A 25389-nucleotide genomic window follows, 5' to 3' on the forward strand; every position below is an offset into this window, starting at 1 on the left:
TTCCAAAGTGACAAGAACAAAGTGCTGAGAGTTAGGAAGAAGGGGGCAAATGGGAGGCTGGCTGCCAGGGTGGCAGAAAAGTAGTATTAGCAACCTGGGCACTTCACACAGCATGGGTCATGAGAAGATCATCACTAAGCTGCTCACAGTCACTTTCCCAGCACACCCAGGAAGCTGACTCAATAAGGGAGTGCTAAGGAAGAGATGAGCTTCAGAGACCAGGGTGGGTAAGGACTAGAAGGACAGGTACTGCCCCGAGCAAGTCAGCAAATGGGTAGGACAGGTTTATTCAAAGGAACTGTAAGGCTAGAGGGCAGGACAAAAGGCATCATAAAAAGGTACTAGGGGGGCCAGCCGGGTGGCTCATGCGGTTAGAGCTCCATGCTCCTAACTCCGAAGGATGCTGGTTTGATTCCCACATGGGCCAGTGGGCTCTCAACCACAAGGTTGCCAGTTTAATTCCTCGACTCCCACGAGGGATGGTGGGCTCTGCCCCCTGCAACTAAAATTGAACACGGCACCTTGAGCTGAGCTGCTGCTGAGCTTCCCGGTGGCTCAGTTGGTTGGAGAGCATCCTCTCAACCACAAGGTTGCCGGTTCAACTCCCGCAAGGGATGGTGGGCTGCGCCCCCTGCAACTAGCAACGGCAACTGGACCTGGAGATGAGCTGCGCCCTCCACAACTAAGACTGAAAAGGACAACTTGAAGCTAAATGGCACCCTCCACAACCAAGACTGAAAGGACAACAACTTGACTTGGAAAAAAGTCCTGGAAGTACACACTGTTCCCCAATAAAGTCCTGTAAAAAAAAAAAAAAAAAAAGGTACTAGGAATAAAGCCTTTTCCTTTCTGAAAAATGGATCAGGATCTAAATAAAGTCCACGCACTGCAACTGGCTGACATATTTTCACATTCTCTCTTAATCTATATGTATTCTCCTTGATCTCATTTTTTTACCTTGAGATCTATTTTTTGAAGAAATCAGGACACTGGTTACTGGTGAAAAGGAAAGCATACTGGAACCAAGCCATGACAGTGCTTAGAAGCAGGCACCTCAGGTTTCTATGCCTGCCTTCTTGTCACCCCCTTTCACTAAGTGCTGGATTTTGGGCCCAACAGATCTGGGGTCCAATTCTGGCTTGCTATTTACTTGTTATGAGACCTTAGTAAGCAAAGGACATACCAATTCCGTACTTCATATTTCTCAGTTGTAAATGAAGATAATACCTATTAGACAGCATTGTTTTAATAATTAGAAATAATCGGTGATAACCCCCTATCACAGTCTCTGCCATTAAATAGGTATTCTTAAATAAGACAGAATGAGAAGGCAAAATTCCTTCATCTTTCTCTAGGTGCTTGAAGCAGTTTTAATCTGTTCTGTCTCATCCACACACACCTAAATACTGAATAAACTGCAGATTTCTAAGCCATTCTCTGTAACAAAGGGTCCTAGAAACACCCTCCATTTCATTCAGGGTATTGGGGGTTGGGGGCATGTAACAGTGTAAGCGTAACAAAGAGAACAGATGGAATAAACACCCAGCCCCCAGCTTGAGTCTGCAGACGCAGCTGCTGGTTTTCGTCATCCTGTTTTTTTCCCTTCTTTGTTCCTGAGGTAGAAGCCAGGAAAGGGTGGCAAAAGAGGGGGGAGAAAGGGTGGGGACCAGGGCAGGGCCATCGTCACTGTTACAGAAAGTCACCTGATGTTCTCCTCCAATCCCTAGTCTCTGACCTCACAATCTGGAACCTGAGCCAAAATAGCTCAACTGCGCACACCCCGTGGCTGAAAAGAAAAATGCAAGCACACTAGAAACAAGCACACTAGGAAAAGGGGGACATTTTTGGGGGGAAGGATTTTAGTAGTTTTTCTTGCCAAGAGGAAATTTTACACACACACACACACTTCTAATCAAATAGATACAAAAGAAAAAAGTCACTGACTCTAAGAACAGAGTTGGGATTACTGTAGATCTGAAGGGAAGAATGATTGCATACATGGGGTTACCAATGCCCTTCTGTTCTACGACAGGGGTTCCCTGACCCAAGGGAGGTGAGAGAAGAACAAATAGCTTTTTCAGTTGGCATCTGATTTTTCAACAGGCTAGGATCATTACGGAGAGTGAAGTAAAAGATGCTGTCACCTGCTTTGTAGAACTGAATATTAGCATCTGCTCTGCAGACATTAATTTGTCAGGTCCAAGTACTTTTAGAAATCCCCTTTTCAACCATTCTGGACCCTGGCAAATTTTTCTTAACCCTTTGGTCCTTCTCATCATAAAAATAAGATGACCACATTATAGAAAAATTGAAGGAAAAAAAAAATCTAGCATCCTAACAAAATCTGTTAGTTTTCTGGTAATATAACCTTCCAATCTTTTACTTCTGCATTTTTTTTTTTTTGTAAAACACAATTGCAGTAAGGTTATACATAATTGTTTCCTGCTTTTCCCGTCTTAACATTGTATCATGAGCATTCTTCTATGTCGCTCCAAAGGCAATAGGACAGTTACCAGGTACTAAGTTCTAGAGCGATTACCTCCAGAACAAAAACTGAGAAGGAAGCAAAAGAAAATGAGGTGGGTCATCCTTTTCCTTTGAAGACCATACTGCTTTATGGAGCATCCCTATGCTAGTAATACAAAACTCTGCTCCTGCTCCAGAGTAGAATGCTCCAGTGAACTATAGCTAGAGATCTGGAAGTCCTCTTAGCAGAACTTTTCAAGTGTCTCTTCCCCATACCCAATGGCTGAAAGGCTCTAATTTTTATAGAGTTGTTGTGGTTAACTGACTATTCAGTCATGACATAAAAGAGTATAGTATGCAGGGAAAATAGAACAAAAGGACACATGTGCTTGCTAAGATGCAGTCAGATCAAATGGGTTATTGCAGCTACTGTTTCAGAAAAGGAGATTACTTGATTACTACATTTTTGTTTTATCCTAGTGTTCACTATAAAAGTAATGCATGCTTATTGAAAATGTAGCATTTTTTTTTAAATGAGGAAGATCTCTATGTACTGATATGATAAATCTTCAGGATACAGGAGGTGTAGAACAGTGTAATATAGTATGTTACCTTTTGATAAAGGGAGAGAGGGAGAAGAATCTGTATTGGTATTTGCTTATAATTGCATTTTAAAAAAAACACTGATAAGCAAGAAATTAATAAAAATGGTTACCTCTAGAGGGGAGAGGAGGGGGAAGGATGACGGATGCATACAAGGGTGGGAAACAGACTTTTTAAACCATCTTGACTCCTGAACTTCCTATTTACCTTTGCAAGAAAAACAGATAATAGAGAAGCAGAAAGAAAAACTCCAGAGGAAACATTGTGTGATAGAGATACCCTTAATACTCCTTGAAAACAAGTCTACTACTTCATGTTTGAAAGGAAATTAGTCCCCTATCAGCAGAAAAGTTCCGATCCAACAACACCAAAGAGTGTAAGTGCTCCTCAGAACAGTGCTTTTTCCTCGAGGCAGCAGTTTGGGCTCTGGCAGGTAGCCGAGGAGCACTGGGTCACTTTTCTGCTTATCCCAAAGCCGAGCTCTGCTCTGAACTTTCCTGGAGATCCCCTTCCTCCTCCTAATCCCATCTCTGATCCCTACCAACTCTAGGTCGCCATGCTGAGGGAATAACCAACTTGAACAAGAGTTATGTCTGCATAGCTGCAACACTCTATCGTGTTCTGGACCTCCTCCAGTTTCTCACCAACTCCACCTTCGTGGTACAAGCCTGAGAGACCTCTCATCATCTGCCTTCTGAATATTCTCTCCAGCCTAGTCAGTCTCTAAGTGGTTCCCAGCGACCTGACTCCAGAGAACTTCTTCACAACATCCTTCTAAGATGCCTATCAAGACCTTGATGGGAAGATGGCAAAAAAAAAGAATTTTGCAGAAACAAGTGCCTCTGAAGTTGAGCTTCCAAAATGTTAGCAGTCAATACACAATGTTAAATTATTTCCTGAGTGATCCTGTATGACCTCCATGAAAACAAAGATACTTATACAATACCTACTCTGTTTCTATAGCCTTTGTGACTTGGACTCTTTGGACCTTTAACAAGCTCCTCACGTAATCCTTCTCCACACTGAAGATTGGGAGTTACTGGTAGAAACGGACACTTAAGTCTAGGGACCAACTGCACCAAGATGACAGAAATTCAGGCAATAATGATCCCCTACGAGATGGTTTAAATCTCAAGCAATGCCATTTAAAAGGACATTTTTGTCAGACAAATCAAATCTGGAATCCGCAGGTATTGGTGGATGGTATCTTGGGTTTAAAAGATACTGTTTCAATCTATGTATGTCTAGAATAGTAATACAGGCACACTCAAGTTTGAATAGCTAGAAAGAGGTTCTAAAACTGAGATTATCTTGGGATAATCAGGAATCGACACATGACATAGAAATGTTGACTGTAAATTTCTTTCTGTACCAGCAGATTCTACCCAAAGCAGGCCAGGGGAATCCCCTGAAGGAAATAAACTCAGTCTAGTATCTCTGGGGAAGTATCAGTAGATAATCAGCAGGTAGTTCTGTTATGAGCTGGGAGTAGCTATTCCACAGGAAGTGAGACAGAGAGGGGATTATGAATGTGTCTATAATGGGGTTACAAATATATTTATAATAAACTACCAAGCTGGTAAAATACAATCCTCTATTTAAACACTCTGAAAGGAAGGCTCTGCTTTCATAAAGCTATCAGACTAAAACAAAAATGAAAACATTTTCCAGCCTCTGGACCCCTATTGCTCCTATTATAAAGAAGCAAAATGGTTTTAGTTTTGCTGAAGACTGGCCTTTATTAACGGACATTAATTCTTACCAGGTGTTAACGTCTGTTTCAGAAACATGGCAGTATGTTTCCATGTCAGAAGTTTTGTTTAATTCTATGATACTTCTAAATTGATTTGTTTAAATAAATTCAGCAAACGGAAAAAAAAATTTCAGCTGTGACAAAACAAGATCCTTTAGTAAAAGAGCAAGTCCTCCAAGTGAATTTCCGGACCGCTAGAGGGCAGCACACCAAGCAGTTTGTCTGTGAGAACAACAGAGGTTGCCTCTCTCTAACGTGACTGCATCACTAACTGCGTCACTCACAGACGTAACAATGACACATCTAAAATAGAAGAGATCCATGTGCCATCTGGTGGCGAAAAGGAGAAAGAGCACACTGCAGATATATCAAATTCCTCCAGTTTAGAGGGAATTAAAGTTTAATTATCTTTATCTGATGACACCCTTCCTTAAATCTCCACCAGTACATGGAAAAACGAGAATGAAACTCACGCCAGAACAAACAAAAACAACACAACTTTTTAGACAGCTATCAAAAGAATTTGAGATGACAGATAATATCGAAGACAATTTATGCAAGAAAAAAGAAGAAAAAATCTGTAATAACAGAACCAGAAGTTTAAAACTGAAAGGTATCTTTAGGTTCATCTATCTCATTTTACGGATGAGGAAAGAATCAAGGCATGAAGGAAAATCTCTGGTGCAATCTCATTAGTGTTCAGATTAAAACAAAGTACCACTTTTCCCCTATCAGACATTATGATAAATAATTTATTTTTGGTGGAAATGTAAATTGGTGCAATCCTATACCTCACAATTTAAGCCTCAAAGTTTTATTTTAAAAATTTTGCAGAAACACAAGTATGAAATGATGTTTCCTGCAGCACTGCTTACAATATAAAAAACTGGCAACAAATTTTCAGTAAGGGATCAGCTGTATAAAACTGTATTATTTCTTAGAATACAACTACCCATTTAGTGATATCAAGAGATGCTGAAACATGTTAAGCAAAATGCAGAACAGTATATATACCATATGGGATCACACAGATTACATGAAAAATATGTGTATACCTTGGTATTTCTGTAATTTTATCTTTTAATTCCACTGGCCTTAATTTCCAGTAAGGTTCTATTTGAAAATTTCCTACATTTTCTCACTTGAATTAAAAGAGAAAAGGATCTTACCCATTCCTTTATTAGAATAACATATGCCTATTAAAGGTATGATGAACCACAGTCACTCTGGGGGGAACGAGGGAGATTTTTTTATTTTATATTTTCAGTGTATTCTATACATTTGTTGAAATGAGGATATCGCCTTAACCTGGGAACCGGCTTTAGACAAGACCAGGGAAACCAAGAAGGCACCGAGTGTGGTAAAAGTGATGGTGGAAATCTATGGAAGTTCCTCTTCTGATCGTTTCAGTTTTCTCAGTGAAACAAAAAGAAAACATCTTCAACTGAGAATGAAGATGAGGGAGGTGTTGGGCTTTGGAGGAAAGAAAAGGTATGAAATAATCATTTAGGAAAGTAGTAAATGGAATGGACTAGAATTTAACATCTGATTGCCTGGCAGCATCAAGGGCCCAGTACCACTGCAAACTGCGCAGAGGAGAGCCAGGAGAAGGAATGCCAGTGAGGTAGGAGAAAGAGTAAGAGCGCCTGCTGTCCTGAAAGCCAAGTGAAGAAAGGGAACCAGGAGGGCCGGTTGTAGGCTTTTCTCTAACCATGTTCACTTGCACAGCTGCAGTTGCAGGATGGATAGAGAGATGGAATTAACCCAGATCGTGGTCTGGCCAATCAAGTATGCTGAAATGAGAGAGAGAGGTAATAGAAGGAAACAAAACAAAACAAAACAAGGGAGTGATTATTATAATGATTAACCATGGAATTTTAGCTGAGGAGGAGAATACAGTCATCATGGGGGAAGTCATCACAGTTAACCCCTAACTGGAGGATTGCTGGGGTCAGAGTACCGAAGAGTGAGGTGAAAGAATGTGGGTGGTATGAAGCTGAGATGTGGAAGGGCTGCAGTTACTGGTTCTGGACCATAGAACAGAAGAGGTGAGGTAGGGGAGAGGACAAGATCCCCGGAAAAGGATATTTTAAGGACTGTGAAGTCAGAAAATTGGTAGGATCATGATCTTTTTGTATAAAAACTGCTGAGAATTAAGACAGAGGCAGTACTGGAGTACTGCAGAGAATGGCCAGGAGCTAAACTGGTTGAGAGATAAGAAGAAGTTAACTTGGGGTGTTAGTAGATGATAGCACAAAAAGGGGAAGTGGATGATATAATTTGATGTCATGAGATTCCAAATTGGGTTTTTAGGAAAGAGAGAGGTGGAATGATCTGAAAGTGGCAATGAAGAACCATGAGGACATCTACACCATCTCCAGGTCCACTGGGGTGAGGTTTATGAAAATAAACCACCACCACATGAGAAGGAAAGAGGGAAAGTAGTGTTGAGGGAAAGCCAGGTCTCTGTTAGAGCAACAAGGTGAAGTTGATAACAGGAGATTTTGCTAATGATGGATCATGAATTCCAGAGGCACAGTGGACAGGTTTCAAGAGTTCAGGTCAGATGGCAGGAGGAGACAGAATAGGAGATACACAGAACCTTATGGGGATTTGAGTATTGGAGATGAGGATGACCTGGGAGTCTGGGCCTCCTGTGGTAAGTGACATAAAACAAGATAAATGGCATAATATTAGATCCCGTGGATTCAAGGCAAATAATGATGGCAAGGTTGGGAACATAAAGGTGTATGTGAAGGGGTAGTTTAGGTTCTTTTTTATACACCACTGATGATGGAGCGATCACATCCCAGAGGTGTGGTACTTACTCCATGTGCAGGACTCCTCGTAACCCCACATGATAGGGATAGATTTACGTTTTTACATCACAAGGAGTACTACCTGTTATTACGGAACCTCGCAACTTCTTTGTGCTAACAATCTGACCCTATTCAAAACCCAAGAGAAGTTAGTAAATAAAAGACAACAATTTCAACAAATGTTCACTCGCACAGCACCTCTGGTCCTAATTCCACACACTTAAGAGGAGAAAGAAACTGATGGAACAGCATCTTTCTGCCAAAAGACTCCCTGAGTAAGGTGGAGCATGTTGAACTCTTTAAAAATCTTGTTTCTAGAGTTTCAAGTTGCATAAGCTGTAAAGATTCACTAGGACATTTCCGGATCAAGATCCGACTGGGTGAGTGCCACCTAGTGGACAGAAGAGGATCACAGGGAAAAGGAAAAAGACCCTTGAATCCCCTTTGGGAAAGATGGGGATTGCTTTCCCCCCACCGGGTCCTGTTGAAGCCAGAACCATGAAAGTTCTGAGACGATCTAGTGCTACATATTGTCCACTGCACACCAACTAAGGGGGCTTAGCTGGTGGATCTTACAGGACCAAAAGGTTTTTGGAAGGAAGAAATAAACCTAAAAAGGAAAAAACACCACTGTACTTAGAATAGCAATTACCTCTTACCGCACTATTTTTCAAAAGGTAATATTTTTAATGGGATCCTATCAACAAAACAGAGTAAGAGTTAGAGGGAAAGCAGAAAGAAAACTAGTTATCTTGTACATACAGATAATGACCTGAGGCCACCAGAGATGAAAAGCTCCCTAGGAGAAGATAAAAAAAATTAACACTGAACATGTTCCCAAGGAATTCAAGAAGCACAGGCAACAAAGAGACCATTATAAAAGACTTCTTAGCGATCACCACACTGAAAGTGAGAAAGTGAAAAAGGACTAGATGTTTTATAGCACTGCCTATCAAATCTGAACGCAAAATAATCTCTTGGCAACCAATAAATTGATTAAGTAAATTCCTGACTTATAGGAAGTCAAGAGTTCAGAAACAAGAGAGTAATCCCTGAGAGAGAAAAATGTGTAAGAGAACCTGTAGTATAAATTTGAGGACCGTTCCTCTCTCTTAGCATTTATCTTAGAAAAAGGCACACATCTTCTTGAACCTTAGAGAAGCAATGGCTGGAGACCTTTGACTATTGCAGGCACGTGAAGCGTGAGGTGGATGCTTTCTTAACTGTCCATTCTTGGTGGAACCAGTAGGTATATGGGAGCTTTCAGACAGCAAAAAAATACAAGGGGATACAGCCATGTTTAACAAACAGCAGAGTTGTGTTTAGCAAGTGAGAGAGGAAATAAGGCAATATTATGAAAACCTAGTGTACAAATAACTTCCTCATCAAGACTGGCAACTAGTGGGCTGAAATCTTCTTAGCAGGACTTCTATGAGAACTAGATAAGCACGTCTTATTTCTCCAACTGGACTCGTTTTGCTACAGTTGAATATACTGTAATCAGAACGTGGCTCCTTTTCTTCAACCCTAAATATCCAGTATCTTACTTTTCTAGAGACTTACTTTCCCTAACTTAATGTTGTTCCTTTTTTATACTCCTAAGAGTCACTCCCAATTCAAGGACCTTTGTGCCTGAATGAATGAAGTGGCTGCGGGAGCCAGCATATCCCCTTCTTCCAGCTTGTCCGGATTTACGCTTTCAGAAGCTCTTAGTGCAAGCACATACACTTCTGAGAAGCAGAGAGCTAGAGCAAGCACTGTGGAATCACATAGTCTAGAGTGTGAACCTTGGCTCTTGGCACTTACTAAATGGCCTTGAAAATGTTTTTAACCCATGCCTCAATTTTTTTCATTTGGAAGATGGAATATTTACAGAGTAGTAATGAGTATTATCATTTAATTATATCATCAATAGGGGAGCCTGCCCTTCTAGTTGCTAGATGTGATGCTGCCCAAATCATGAATCACTAAATAAAGCCGATAAAAAAAAAAATATATCAATATTAAGACTATGAATGAGAGACTTGGTAACTGAAAGTGGTTACCAAATTGAAAACAAAATTAAGGGGGAAAGTTCTGAAATGTCATACGAGACATACTGAAAGCACCAGAAGCAAAGCAAACCTTGCTTTCATACTGGTGAGATCTGGGTCCCCTGAGTCCTCACCTCTGAAATTTCTAGAGCTTGAAATTCCTTACCTGATAAAAACCTAAACTCTAAGAAGCCCAGAGTCTTTTTTACTAAAGTGTTATTTTGGGGGCATGTTGTGAGGAAGGAGGCCACTTGGGAACAGTCTATATTGAGTATGCCAGCCTGAGCACCCAGAGAGGGAGCATCGAAGGTGCATCAGGAAAGAAAGGACAAGCTAGGTACCCCAAACTCAGTATATGTGGCACTGGGTCCACATGCAACACTTCTAGCTGCTACTTGATGCCCATGCATTCGCTATCAAAGTAATTGTTTTGTCCAAGAAACACACCTTAAAACAAGCCCCTTCAAATATCACCATAGATTCACATCACCATAGATTTACAGAGTAACTCAAAGGGAAAGAAAGTAAGAAAATGCAGAAGAAAAAAACAAGACAACACTGAAGTCAATAAAGCACCGAAAATCCCAAGAAGAAATAATTTTTTCAAGGGGGAACTTTTTGTTCCTTGGGGAAAAATTATTGAAAAATTATAGCTGAGGCATGGTTGACAAGACACAGGAGGGCCGTGTTGCATCTGGGTGTCACAGGGAACTTAGAGTTGGGTAAACAGTTGTTAAGTACTTACGACTACAGTTGACGGGGAAAAAAAACCTTCCAGGAATTTCTTAAAATAATCAATTTAGATTTATTATGCCTGGAAAACTGCTCGTGATTTAATAATTTTTGAGAACACCTTCTGTAGCACTTCCTAACGAAAAGACTGGGAAATTAAGACAGTGCGCCAATTTAAAACCTGAAAATTCTAACTAAAAGTAAAGATATTTAAGGAATAGAATAAAATAAAGACTAGTTAGATATTTCTTTCTTCAAAGTAACAGGAATCTACTAGTGATGATTACTACAGGAAAATCAATACTGCCACTAAAACTAAATTGACAAATTCATACTCTTTTCAGATTAAGACACAGAGACTTCTAAGAATAATTTAAGAAAAAAATTTTTTAAAAGTCAAAGCAAAGCCGTAAGGAAGTTAGAAACCTTCAATGAATAGAAAGTAGTTTCTAGGTTTGAAGTTGAGAGCTGAAGGAGCATTAACAAGTTTGATTACACTGTTGAAAATAAAAAAGATGAGATAAGGTCTTGCTTGGGTATTTTAAAATACTATATACCAACTCACAGTGGGAATATAACACCCAGCAAAACCACTTAACTGCATAAAACCCCACTACAATCAATAGTAATACAAAGGATAAAAGAAGGATGTGGACAGAAGAGGGACCCTGACAGTGTACATCTGCAGTGGCCTTAAGAGCCCAGACACAAGAACGGAACTTACACAGGGATAGATTCTGTGAATTTACAATCAGCAAATCATTTGACTTTGATTTTCATTGTCAACTACTCTTTGTTGATGTACTAGAGTAGTACAAGTGATCCTTACCCAACACTTTTTAACTAAGAGGGTGGAAGTAATTCCCTGAGCTGGACTTTCATATAGAAGGGGACAGTCCTCTTAGAGGAAAAGGCCACTTAGCGCTGAACACTAGGGAACAGGACAGGCCTGAGCACTCCTAGATACGCACATGTAACTAAGGGCCACCAAAGGCACCTAGCAATCTGTTAGGCTCCTTATTAGAACCAAGTGTAGCCTGGTCCCATCAGATCACTTAACGAAAAAAAGAATGTCTTTAAAAATGCTCTTTTACTGGGTAAAGGGTTGGGGGGTGGGGGGGAATGCTCCAAAATTGCACTTAATTTTCATCACTAGGGTCATAATAAACCTCTAAATAAACAAAAAAAAGCTAGAAGATGGAAATATAAAATGATCACCAGGCATATTAAGGGACAACAAAACCCACAAGAATTAGGAAGCGAAGAAGAGGGCAAAATAGATCAGCTCTTCCAAAATAAAGGGAAAGATATGAAGGCGAAGGAGAAAAGAATTTATATGAAAAAACAGACCAGAAGTCAAGACTCCTGGATCTGATCATATAGCCTTGGGCAAGCTACCTAACTATTCAGTTCATATATTTTACAGAGTGGAGATAACACACATCCTGCCTATTTCATGAGGCTTCTTTGCAGGTCCAATAGGGTAATGTTATGTTAAAGTACTTTGAAAATTGTAAAACCCACACAAATGTAAGGTAATGGTATTATTACTTAAGTTGTCCCTCACCATCCAAAGAAAGGGTAAGTGTATCCTAGCTTCAACTTAAACTTACTTTTCTTCCCTGTCAGTTAACATCACAGCTACTGGTCCTTCTGTACTCTTTAAAAAAAAAAAAAAAAAAAAAAAAAAAAAACCTAGCAAAAGAGAAATCAACTCCCTGATCTCTAATTTCAGTTTTCTAAAGAGAAATTACTTCACATGTTTCATTTTTCCCTCAAATATTCAAAAGACCCAACTAAAAGGCTCTTCTCTATTCTTACCTTTTGAGGCTGCAGGAGCAAAGGGCCAGGAAGGAGAAAGCATCCGATATTGGTAAGAAATGGAAAAAAGGAATCACATATGGTTAGTTGTTACTGTAGACAGTTGCTCAACCACCTGACCTATTAAAGACTCTGCCCAACCCTTAGCAATTATGTATGTAGATCTGAAGATAGCACCTTAAAGGCAATGCCAGAATCGGTTCAAGAGTATCATCAAAATGGGCTCAGACTGAACTCTGTCACCTTAATCTCCTATCTCCACCAGTTAAGACATAAAATACCTATAGGCAGAAAAACCAGGGGGGAAAAAAAACCTACATGCCGTTCTCTTACGGAAACACAAGCATCCCCAGAATACAAAAACATCGTATTTTCTTCCAAATAGGAAACCCTCTCTCTCTTCAACCCTCACCCAGGGAAGGGAAAGGAATGGGAAACCCATTTAAAGGATATGCTAAGTCCTACACTGGCCCTTTGCATGAAAGAAGAAGGGACTTACTCTTGGTCTGAGCAGAGAAGGTGTGGGTAAGTTTGGCGAAAAGTTCACTGTTCTCAAAGCGGTCTTCCTTCACCTTTGTCCAAAAGCAGTCCTGGGAAAGGTCCTCAGCAACAAACTGTGGATACGGGCAGGGTGTTAAGAGTTAAAGCTGAGTTCTGTATTTTCCATCCAATAAAACTGATTAAGATACACAAGGTGGCTGGTGGATATTAGCAGTGTCATGCTAGAGTCAGATTGACCTGAGACCCAGAGTCAGCTGTGCTCTTCCTGGTGGGGTCAGCGGATGATGCTTACAGGTTGTTTACTGATGATTATTCAAGAACGAGATTCAGTTATGCTACACATCCTCCTTCTAACCTCAAATGCTCTAGTTTTAGAAGCATTATGGCTTTATTTCACATCTTGCCTTGTTCTACATTATATATTTTCCCATCAATCTATCTATCTGTGACAAATGTGTTCATTTTATGAACAAATCCCTAAACTCCTTTGTTTTAACTTGGTTTCTGATGCAGAATCATAGTGTCTCAAACACATAGTGAGAACAACACTGTGCCATGCAAACATATCACGTGTAACTCATTCACTGGAAGATGGAGTTGGGGGGCTGTACCCATAAATCCATGACTTCAGGTCAGTAACATTATCAGTACCTTGAAGACTGATGAAATGACTATTATCAAACTGTGTGTTACCCTGGCACTCATATCCTCAAAGGCCAAAAAGACTCATTTAAGTGTAGCAGAGGATATAGGGCTCAAAAAAACTCTGCAAAGTGATGTCTAGCATATAGGAGATGCCTAATACCTGCTGAATATACATAAGCATGAGTGACACTTGAAGACAGATAGATGTGAGCCACAAGAAAGGGAAACCCAACCACGCCCAAAATACAAAGTAGGAAAGTGAAATGGTTTCTTAAGATGTACTAATGAAGAAATGGACAGAAATTCTCACCTTGGACCAGTTTGGCCTCCGGAGCTGCACCTCTGGCTTATAAAGCTTCTTTGGGGTTAATCCATGTGGCAGAACTGGGGCTGCAGGAACTCCAAATCCAAAAGGGGGAGGTGGAGGCATGCCCATTCCGGGTGGGGGTGGAGGAATGCCAGGGCCTCCCGGAAATGGAGGAGGTGGGGGGATTCCAGGACCACCAGGAAGAGGGGGAGGGGGAGGTGGCATTCCTGGTCCTCCAGGCAAGGGAGGAGGAGGTGGGGGGATTCCAGCACCCCCAGGCAAAGGGGGAGGTGGGGGGATTCCAGCACCCCCAGGCAAAGGGGGAGGTGGGGGGATTCCAGCACCCCCAGGCAAAGGGGGAGGTGGAGGAATGGCAGCACCCCCAGGTAAAGGAGGGGGTGGGGGGATGGCAGCACCCCCAGGTAAAGGAGGGGGTGGGGGGATGGCAGCACCCCCAGGTAAAGGAGGGGGTGGAGGGATGCAAACACCCCCAGGTAAAGGAGGGGGTGGGGGGATGCAAACACCCCCAGGTAAAGGAGGGGGAGGTGGTGGAGGAGGAATAGTACCACCCCCTGGAAGGGGAGGTGGGAAGGGTATGCTAACCCCTCCTTCTTCAACTGCGGGTGGGGTTGGAATAACAGTGCCAGAGACGCCAGGTAAAGGAGGGGCAGGGGGAACAGTAGCACTGCTGGAAGGGGCTGCAGCAGTGACTGCCGCAGAGAGAGAAGCCATTTCTTTCTTGGCATCTTCCAGTTCCTTGGACAGTTTGGCCACCTAGAGAAACAACATCAATGGGAGTATACTTCTCACGCCACTTCAGGGACAACTGGGGCTGGAAGGGACCTAAGAAATTACTTAATCCCAACTTCTCCTTTTATACATGAAGAGGGTGGAATAAGTCAGACATGAAATGATTCGCCTAAAGTCACATAGCTATCTCATGGCAAGCCAAAAGTAGAGTCCAGGTCTTCATGTTCTTAGTTCAGCCTTTTTCAAAAGGCAACTTCAACCTTTATGTTAAACTCTTCCTTTGATCAGAAAATGCAAAGATTAAGTAAATCATATTTACTTAATATGATTTTCACTAGAATGAAATCATGATTTCACTAGAATAATTATATTCTAGTTATATAATTAATACATGTGCTATACAGGTAATGATATAACAACATTAGGTGATCAAGTTATCAGATATCACAGATCATTTAAATATTTATAACTGCAGAGAGTGCATGTGGGGATAAATCTGCCCAGAGATGACTAAATTAGGGGGGAAAAAAAAAAAGAGCAAATATGAGAACAGTTTATTTAGTTTCCAATCCTAAATTTATTAAAAGATTATTACCTTTATTTCTGGGTAGTACTGTGACTCATTTTATTTTTTATGTTGTCCCGTATTTTTTAAACTTTTCATCTTATGTATTATTTACCCCCAAAATAAAACAAACAACAGGAAAGATTTTTTAAATATGCACTCTCTAACTAGATTACCTGTTATCACTGAACCCTCTCCAGGAATAAGATGACTCCTGCTCTAAGACAGGCTCATCCTGAGGCTGGTGATAGCAGTTACAGGTCACTGCCTTCCCTGCTCAGACGTTACCTCTCCTGTGAGCTGAGACACCTCTGCTTCCAGGTCCTGTTTCTCTGTGGCAATTTGTTGCTTTTCAGAATCCAATACGTCCTTTTCTCCCTGAAGATCCCGGAGCTTCTGCTCAAAGTCACTTTCCATCTTTTTCATTTCCACCTGTAGCTCATGTCGGGCTGTTAACTCTGAGTCCAGCTAAAGGAGAAAGGAATTAGGCTCCCCGTAAGCTCTCCATTTAAGCAAGAAATACAGAGTTATTCCCCATAATTTATTGTTTGTGCCAATCTTTGATCTACAGAGCTCACTGACTCAGGGAATGCCTGGACAAAAAGAGCACCATGATTTTGACCTGAGAATCAAGGTTAAAAGGAGGGGGGAACCAGGCACCATTTCCACAGTCTCTATTTTTGGAGTTATAATTAAAAAAACAATAAAACTAAGATTTGAAAGACATTTAACCAAAAGAGCCATGGTAATCTCTACGATCAAAACCTATCAACCACAATAGGCGCCTTTAACAATCGAAAAGAAAAAAGAGAATTCAGACATATTCCAGGTTCCTATGCTTTGAGGGATAAGAGGCCTGAGATGTCAAGCAAACCTAAGAGTGCTCTCGCTATTATGAGTGTTATCTGTCTTTCCTGTCCTGCCCAGGGGCCCAAGAACTATGCAAGCTCCTACCAGCTAGCTGTTCACGGTCACACCCGTATCAGTTTTCCCCTGGGTAACATACACCAGAAAGTTTCCCTAGGAACTGCTATTGTGTGCTGAATGCTTTCAAAATATCACAGGTAACTGTTTCACATGTCAGAAAAATCATAATGTTAGACAAAGAAAGAAAGATATATCCCATTTTTTTTTATTTCTCATACACACCTTTTTTTCCAGCTCTGTAGCTTTGCCTTCAGATTTCTCCACCTTTGTTTTATCAATCATTTGATCTGAAAAGAAGAAGAGTCAGGAAGTAAAGTTCCCAATTCTCTTGTCTTCCCATTTCACTACCTAAGCCCATCAGTAAAACGAAAGGGCAGTCTTTGGTACCTTTATTTTATTAGCCTTCTTAACGTTCTGCACTAGACAAAGAAATGAAACTTTCAGTTAAGTTCAATGTAATAACATACTAGTTCTGAGTGCCTATTATGCAGTACGGCCACCATTCTACGTGGCACAGAGAATGCCTAGAAGTCACACTTCTGAATCCCTGAGACCAGCAGGAATCCCAGATAATAGCCAATGAAGTCCCTTCAAAAGGTGGGGTAGTGTGTGAGAAGTGGTAAATTTTCAGATTATGTAGAAAGAAACTAAAGGCCCGTGTATTCCTAGCATAGATGTTGGTTAACACCTAAGAAAGATAAATACCTAGAAACTAGAAATTTTCCTCTGAACTTTTCACTGACAGAAACATGCAAAATGAAAGGTAGAAGCAATACTTTAAGGAACCAGATAGAAGAATGCACTTACCAATCAATGTCTCAATGTCAATCTGGAGGTGCCGGCACCTGAAATCAGGATCGGCCCCATTCTTGCGCAGAACTATCTGAGAAACACATTCTTCAATCAACTTATAGTACTGGGGTCTGTGGAGGAAACAAAACAGGATCATTAAAGGAAAACCACAATATAATTTTCAGAAGTATTCAGGATCAAGAAAAGTTAACTACTTTGACAACAGAGGAACCTGAGGATAAAGTGTTTGGAAAAGGACTTTTCATAAAATTAACAGAAGTATTGCTGCCATGCTAAGAAACCCCCTCTTCCACATCATCTACCCCATCTACTTCAGATAATCAAAGCTTCTTGCCCTGTGTGCCCTAGTGCCAATCCTTTCCCATCTAAAATCCCAGGCTTGAGCCTTCCTGTCATGGACAGGACTATCACTAAAATTCTACTTCCAAGCAACACGAAAAAACTTTAAGTTGCTACCTCCCTCTGCTATCATCTTCATCCCACCCTACCAGCCCCCTCCGAACAAGGAAGGGTATTTCATCTTCTGCATTCTGACCTCTTCCATAGAGATGGCTTTACGTGGATTAAAAGGACAACTGACAACTCCCTTTATGTCTATGATTAAAAATGAAACCTAATTCTTTTCTTTTTCCCTTTGCAGACAATCTTTGGATTTAAGGATTTTGTGCTTTCTACTTAGGCTCAAATCTAAAACTTCCACCAGGTATACCATTTACCTGGCCTCATAATCATTTCGGACCAAGAGGAGGTGCTGCAAGATGGACAGGAAGTGCGGCTCTGCCTTTGAATCCTTCACTGTGTTTAAGAGAATCTGGAAGATTTCACTGAAGTCAGTGGAAAGGAGAAGAGGCTAAGGAAAGCATATATTTAGAACCTGACAGGTGGCTTGCCCAACTCTTGGGAAAACTAACAAGATGTTCTTCTATTCTAACAGCTGTTTTTCCTGTAAATGTTGCCTGAAACTTTAAGCGCTGTAAACTTCCTTTAGCCAAAGGACCAGTAAGTTGGGTGGTATCATACACAGAGATAGAGGATTCCTAGTATTAGGCTTTAAGATCAATCAGTAGACAGAAACTAAAAGATAATTGCCTTGTGGCAAATATCAATAGGTAACCAAATTACTCCCTCTGTCAGTCTCAGGAACACACACAAGAAAGCAAATTATAGCCCCACTCCCTGACTTATGTATGTTCTCTAAAAACCAACTCTGCATCTTAGTAAACTAAGCTATCATGTTCTAGGAGGTCTATACTAATTTTGAGGGCTGCTCCCATGCTAAGCAACCTTTAGATCACCTTTCCTAACTCATCTGGTCCATGCTGAGGCAAATAAATCCAACAGCAATCTAAAGACACCTGCCTTGTTTACTGAGAAGACATGCAGGCTGAGTCATCATTCCCACACCATTCCATACAGGGATCTATGACTGAAAGTCCCCTCTGTCCTGAACCCAGTCAGTGAAAGGATATTCCATCTCCATTCGAATGTCATCCAGCCGTCCTTTAAGGTCATAGGAATCTTCGTCCCCTTGCTCATCAAACACAGCTAGCTGCACTCTCATATCTTCATTTTCAATCTTCCGAAGGTCCTGTCAGTGACGAAAGGAGAAGTCAGGGAACCCCAAAGTATCCTATGCTGGCTAGAAACCCAAGTGTTTCGACCTGGTTTTTAAATTGCAAACCAGTTATCCCAGGGATGACTGGCCTATACGAGCAGGAAGGAATCAGCCCAGCCTTTTGAATGAAGTGCTGCATCTCACCTGCAGCACTTGATGCAGCCCCAAGCGCATCAGTTCACTTCGGATATGAACTCGGAAGTCAAGTTCTTCAGCTGGTGTGATGAGAGCATTGATCAGCTGTATGCATCCCACCTAAAATAAGAAAAGTCAGTAGCTGTATCAGTGTTACTCCTAGAGACCAAGATTCCATTTTCTTTACATGAATTCTGGGGTCCAAAATACAGCCTAGAAAATGCAGTACAAAACTACCAGGACTTTCTGCTGGAGCCATAAGACCTGGTTTGAGCACAGGTCTGGAGAGCAAAGGTCTAAACAATTCCAAGGCTTTGATGGTATACTTTGTTCTAGGCCTTGGTTTTCCTAGCTCGTAAATAGATACCATGCCTTTTTCCCACCTCATAATGAAGAAAACAGTTCTTCCTCTACCTTCTTGGAGAGAAGGATAATCATTTTCCCGTTAGAACAAATCCCGAAATATAAAAAGTATAGTTGGAAACCACTCCATGTGTCCTATTAAGAGGTCAAATGAATTTGGGTCTTTCCATCTTGAATTCTATTCTTGGGCCCAGTTTCAGTGGATATACATGCCTTGAGTGCAATGGAGGTCCCACTTTTTAATCCATCCAACAGTGGCTGGAAACGTTCCACCTCATCCATCTCAGCTCTTTCTGTCATTGCCTCCAAAACCCTTTCATTCCTGATCAGGAGAAAAGAAAGAGAGAGAACTGCCCAGGTGCTCTGACACAGACATGCACAAAAGGCAGATGATACGGTGGCACAGATCAGTTAGGAAACAGAACAGCATCAGCGTTCCGTATTTCTCACATTACTCTCCTCATCACCCAAACAGGGGCCAGAATCCGCTGAAAGCTATGGAACACGTCTTTAGAGAAATGTACCTGAAAACCCATGCCTATCCTGTCTATGGATACCAAATTAAGACCCCTGTTCTGTAGAATGTAAGTTGGTAAAACTTTTGGAGGGGCATTTAATAATACCAATTTTCAATGCAAGTAATATGTGGCCTACTTCTAGAACTCTTCCCAACATAAATGCATAAATGTGAAAGAATATATGTATAAGGCTGCTCATTATGGCATCATTTGTAATAGTAAAACTTCTTCTCATCACCTAGAGCAAGAGCCATAATATGCTTTAAAAAAAAAAAAAAAAGTCTACCTAAATGTCTAGCACTGGGATAATTGTTAAATAAATTATGAGGCCTGCATACTATGGAATGCTAAGGAGCCACTAAAGATAATAACGTAGATCTAAAAAAATACTGACATAAAAGTATGTCCAAGATCTACTGTTAAATAAAAAGAAACAAGCTGGAAAGAATAAACGGTATGTTTTAGCTTCTGTTAAACCAACCCCTCCACAAAAATAAAAATCTATCCTATACATGTGATTGGTTTTATAGGCATAAGCCATCTTTCCTTAGTTCTAGAATACCATCTTTTGGAGTGGCATAAGATATCTTAGAATCTAGGAAATGCCATATATTTGTGCTAGAAAAAGATGTATGAGACTGTACCAAGTCATTAACAGTGGTTATCTCTGCTGAACAGGATTTGACAAAGGCATGAGGCTATTAAATCTTACTTTACATACTTCTGTCTTGTTCGAATTTTAAAAATAATGTGTTGCTTCTGAATTTAAAAAAAAAAAAGGAAAAGGAAACCTTTGCCCTAAAGAATACAGACATTAATGGAGATCTAGGATATATCCAGCTACACCTGTGACAACCAGTGGTACACTCAGGACAACCCCCCGAAGCCCCCATCACTTAATAATCTTTCTTAAATATTAAGATTCACAGAGTTCTCGTTTAGGAAGAAATATTTAAGACCAAGTGGCCACCCAAGCAACTCAATTTTCCTCTAGACTAGGGAAGATAGTAAAAAAGGAAATGGAGACGAGAAACAATTGCAGTCACATACATGTCCTCGGGCTGGGGGAGGATACAAAGAGCAGAAAGCAGCCTAGCCGCATCAATCATCATGTTGGGAACAGCAGGGTCCATGGCTCTGACCAGCAACAGGATTCCTTCTTTTGTCTCTAGCATGGTCTTGATTCCAAACTGGTAGGACAAGAACAGAGAAGGGAGGCTTAAAGATGACAGCGTTTAATCCGGGATAAGTTTAGGGGTCATTATGGGTTGAATGGTATTTCCCTCCAAAATGCATGTGTTGAAGTACTAACTCCCAGTACCTCAGAATGCGACCTTATTTGGACACAGGCTCATCGGCAACCATAATCAGTTCTTACAATAAGGTCCTATTAGAGTAAGGTGGGCCCTTAATCTACTCTGACTGTTGTCCTTATGAAAAAGGCAAATGTGGACCTAGACATGCACAAAGGGAGAACGCCATTGTGAACAGGAAGGCAGAAGCTGGGGTGATGCATCTACCAAATGAGGACTGCCAACCACAGGACTGCCAGCAAACCACAGGACGCCGGGAGAGAGGCACGAAACACCCCCGCCCTCAGAGCCCTCAGAAGCAACCAACCCTGCCAACACTTTGATCTTGGACTTATAGTATAGTCTCTAGAACTGTGAGACAATAAATGTGTTGTTTAAGATACCCATTTTGTTGTACTTTGTTACAGCAGCCCTAACAAATTAATACAGGGATAGAACACTCTTCCCAACAGAGCTAAACAGAAATGAGCAGAGCAAAACAATTTTCCAGTAGACACTCAACAGAACTCTCTGTCTTCCAAGAACAAAAATCTTGGATTTTAATGTTTCTTTTTAATGCCCCCCCCCACCCATCCAATGGAATAGGTTAATTATAAAAAAATTAGGAAGACAGATTTGCACTCAGGAACAAATAATTTTGGGTACCCTAGGTTTAAGTACTAAAGAGACAAAAAAACAAACAACAACAAAAACAAACAAATAAGCAGAGACTAAAGTAATAAACCTTTCAAAAACAGTAACTATAAGTTAGGAAATTCAAGAATTAGCAAAAGAAAGTATAAAAAGAGGAAAAAAATTGAACGTATCCTCTGAAACTGATATTAGAACCGAGAAGAAAGGTCTACAGAAGCATGTATATGTGACAACCAAAAAGTTTTGATACTAAAAGGGAAAGCGAGAAGTCTTGAACCTCATATTCCTAGGTCCTTTTTGGAGTTTGTCAATACGAGAGAAAGAGTAGGAGTCACGATGGAGGTTGGAATGAAAATGGGAGAAATCTCACCTTGTTGTTCATAAAAGCTTTCAAGCAGCGAATGATCTCATGCTTGTTCCGGCTATCGTAGCTTCTGCATGAAGAAGACATAATCAGTGAAGTCCCTTTATTCTATACCCCTCTCCCATTTGACTTTTCAGTCTCGCAAACAAGGGTCTCAGGAACATCCCCATCTAGTAGCGGAGTAATTTCAGCACATAGCACTCTGCCCTGAGTGCTGGCAAAAACAGGTAGCTGAAGAGGGATCCCCACTGAAGACCTTTGGTTCAAGGTCTCTCGAAATCCAAGTTCAGTATTACATTAAAATCTTCCCTTTAACTCCCTCTCTATAGGTTCCAAAATGCTAAATTCTATCAGCACAACATCCCATCTATTACTGTTTGCCTTGCTACCTCAAAGGTTTGAAGTCTATACATTCGAAAACACGTGTGTGTTTTCGAAAGATCCCAGGAAGTAGAGAAGTCACTTTGGGTCAGGCTGGCTTCAAAGTAGCTAACAGTCCAAGGTATCCCCAGAAATGTTCCAACCCTGAAGACCTTTATAAAGCTAGTCCCTAACTGATGAAGTGTATTATAAGACTCCCAAATGAGGTAAGATCCAGGCCAAATCACAGGGGAGCTCTGGTCTAAATCAGACCCTATTTCCAGACCAGATAAGAACCTGTGCTGGGAGACGTATATACCTTATGTGTTCTTCACTGTGAAATTTAAGTTCCTCCTCCCTTTCCTTATCTATAAGCATCATTCGTCTTCTAGTCACCCCTATAATAAATCCCATTCTCAGCTAACAGCATATTCTCCTCATCCTTAACTTTATACTTAACTGCTATTTTCTCCTTTAGAGCAAAAAGCCAAGTTCCCTGCTACCTCCCACCTGGAAAGTGTCAAAACTTGGAAGTCCTTACCCAGGAGTCTCCTCTTTCTCATCATGGAGTCGTTTAAGGATGTCCAATAAGGAGGCCAGGCCCTCAGCACCAAATGTTTGCACCCAACTGTAAGGGACAGAGATAATGCAATGGTAAATAAAATCAATAAATACTTCTTCGCCAAAACAAAGTTTATCTTGCCAACTTCGACTCCCAAGCTAGAATATTCTCATGCTTCCCTGACTCCTTTGATCTTCAATCCCCACCACCAATGAACTCTAACCTTGGGCTCTTACTCCTGTTACCACCTTAGAATCCTCACCTGACAGGGTTGTTGTTGAGGGAGACGCGAAGGGACTCCAGGCAGCTGAGCAGAGGCACATCCCGCAAGCCTGACCTCAGCTCCTGAATGTACATCATGGCAGACCGAGAGCTCTCCTTTTGGCTCATGCCCTAGACAAGAGCACACAGAGAGATTAGTAAACCCTAGACCCGGTCATAAATTGGACTGGGAAAATGGTCTATGAAATTGGCAAAACCAACAGGTCCAAGAGAAGGGCACAGTCTCCCATGTCATCGCTACCTGCCCCAGAACTCACAGCCTTGGAGGTGTGCAAGTATTGCGACACCATCTCCCTCTTGATAATAATGTCCTTCTCCCTCAAAGGTTGTTGTTTCTCCTCATTCAGGTTCATGTCCAGCTAGCAGAGACAGAAAAAAAGGAAAAATCAAAATCGCCTCGAATTCCTTACAAGTTTTCAGGGTTTAATATTTTGTATACTTGGGTCACTGAATAAATACGTTTCCCAATTCCTAGAGATTTAGGCTATGACAGATGATGAAAATTCCTCAGGAATAAATGTGGTTGACATTTTAGTATAAATCCTTATAGACATTTTTATACACACACATACTTACCTTTTTTCCCTAACAAAAACGGACTCAATACAGACGAAAATTTATTTTGTATCACTGAAAGAAAAGCACACATAATGTCTTTTTGCACCTAGGATGGACTTGAATAATCTCTTTGGACTGAAGCACTGGGCGACTGGCATCATCCAAACACCAGCAGGATGCACACCAGCGACATGTGCGCCACTCTAGGGCCTAAACATCCATTACCCCTGGCTAATGCAGATCCTGTACAAATTCCTTTCCCCTGTAGAAAGAAATAGAAACTCTGTGATAAAGCCGCTCAACAGACATAACCTGGCGTGTGTTAGTGGCGGAAAGGCTGTTTGAGCCTATGACATGTATAACCTCGTGTCTGAGCCCAGTATTTCACTGGGCACAAGATTAACCCTAACAAGTCCAGAATATTGTATGAAATGGGGGAAAGCACAGGGGGGAAATAGATACAATCTATTTCTTCTCAGGGGTGTGTGTGTGTGTGTGTGTGTGTGTGTGTGTGTGTGTGTGTGTGTGTGTGAAGGAATCACCACCTCTGAATAGCAATATTAATTTAACGTTTTTCTGAGTCAATTCCTGGTGCCTTTCCCTCATTTTATAGATAAATGAAACACAGAAGTTGCAAAGTGCTGACCCTCAGGTTGAATTAGACCCAAAGATAAAGAATGTTTTGCTTGGCTAGCTCAATATTTTAAATTTGGGAGACTTCATATAAAAATATGGATTTCTAGCATCAAGGGATGTAATCATCAAATTTCAGATTGTGGGAAACTCTACAAGTCAGTTTCCATAGGAAAACCTAGAGATTAAATTAAACTTAAGAGAATATTAGTTACAATGGACCTTTCATGGAATTGTGATTTGAATGAAAAAATTGTTTTTTAAAAAAATGACCTAATCGGGGAAATCTGAATGCTGGCTATGATATTTGATCTATTAAAGAATTATCTTTCTTTTTCTTTTTTAATTACAGATTTCTGGCTTCTTTTGAAAAATACAAATAAATGGCACTACTGGGCTAGTATTCCCAACTGGAATGCTACAAAACCTACTGGAACTAACAAAAATGCCACAAGTCCTTCCTCATTTTACCATAGTCCTCCCCTTTATCATCTTCTATCGAGCCTGTTTAACTTCTTCATGCTACCTCCTGGCCCTAACGGCATCTAAGTCTGCAATCCAAGGCCAAGAGTTTGTCCTCATAGATCATACTCTTAATGTACTTGAATTACTAAGAGACAAACTAAAAGCTTCAGTGGAAAACAGTAACAGTAGTACTGGCTGAGTGTTTACTGTGTACGAGGTCCTGTGTTGAGGGTTTTAAGCCCATGCTTTAAATTAAGTTAGGCCTGCACTAGCTCTGTTATGAGACCATATACCCAGGTACTATATAGATCTTATGAAACCTTATAAGCATGTAGTCAAAACTTTCCAAAACTGATCACGAGTGGACATTCATTCACTGAGAGTCCTCCTCATTGAGGAACAGCAAAGGAAGCCACATCCACGTACACATCATTACTCAAATGACCTCAGCCACAATCTCTAAAGGTCTTTTAGAGATTATAGCATCAGAATTCTCTTTCCAGATTCACCACTAAATAGAAGACCTTGGGCAAACGATGCCTTTCCATTCCTCAGTTTCTTCTTTGTATAGAGTTCATGGAGACAGTTTCAACACTTTATCCGCGCTGGCTAACCCAAAGGTCGTCCCCACATTACCACATGAGTTGATCCACTTACCCTGTGTCTCTGTGGCTCAAGTGTTGCTGGACACAAGGACATTAACAAGGTGGTCAGTGCTCAGATATGCCCAAGCCTAACTCATAGATTCCAATGTGATGGACTGGGGCTTGTATATTTAGTCCCTTCCTTAATGGGATTGCTATTAAGAAGTTCCCTGTTAAGCCTGGAATTCTTTGTAACTAAAAGCTAATTA

General features: G+C 40.9%; 1 protein-coding gene across 2 annotated transcripts in view; it reads right to left on the reverse strand.

Annotated features, from left to right (window-relative positions):
* DIAPH1 (diaphanous related formin 1) overlaps positions 1-25389 on the reverse strand; it is an 86977-nt gene that overhangs the window by 37099 nt on the left and 24489 nt on the right. For both annotated transcript variants that reach the window (XM_033096109.1, XM_033096110.1), the window contains 15 exons: positions 23138-23239; positions 22861-22991; positions 22578-22664; positions 21683-21746; positions 20417-20556; positions 19062-19170; positions 18495-18605; positions 18205-18323; positions 17452-17568; positions 16730-16845; positions 16145-16209; positions 15284-15463; positions 13684-14454; positions 12727-12841; positions 12228-12236 (listed from right to left, as the gene is read on the reverse strand). In XM_033096109.1, coding sequence (XP_032952000.1) covers positions 12228-12236; positions 12727-12841; positions 13684-14454; positions 15284-15463; positions 16145-16209; positions 16730-16845; positions 17452-17568; positions 18205-18323; positions 18495-18605; positions 19062-19170; positions 20417-20556; positions 21683-21746; positions 22578-22664; positions 22861-22991; positions 23138-23239 — 2236 coding nt within the window. The remainder of the gene's footprint in view (positions 1-12227; positions 12237-12726; positions 12842-13683; positions 14455-15283; positions 15464-16144; positions 16210-16729; positions 16846-17451; positions 17569-18204; positions 18324-18494; positions 18606-19061; positions 19171-20416; positions 20557-21682; positions 21747-22577; positions 22665-22860; positions 22992-23137; positions 23240-25389) is intronic.

The sequence above is a fragment of the Rhinolophus ferrumequinum genome, chromosome 24 (assembly GCF_004115265.2).
Source record: "Rhinolophus ferrumequinum isolate MPI-CBG mRhiFer1 chromosome 24, mRhiFer1_v1.p, whole genome shotgun sequence".
In the NCBI taxonomy this organism is placed as follows: Eukaryota; Metazoa; Chordata; class Mammalia; order Chiroptera; family Rhinolophidae; genus Rhinolophus; species Rhinolophus ferrumequinum.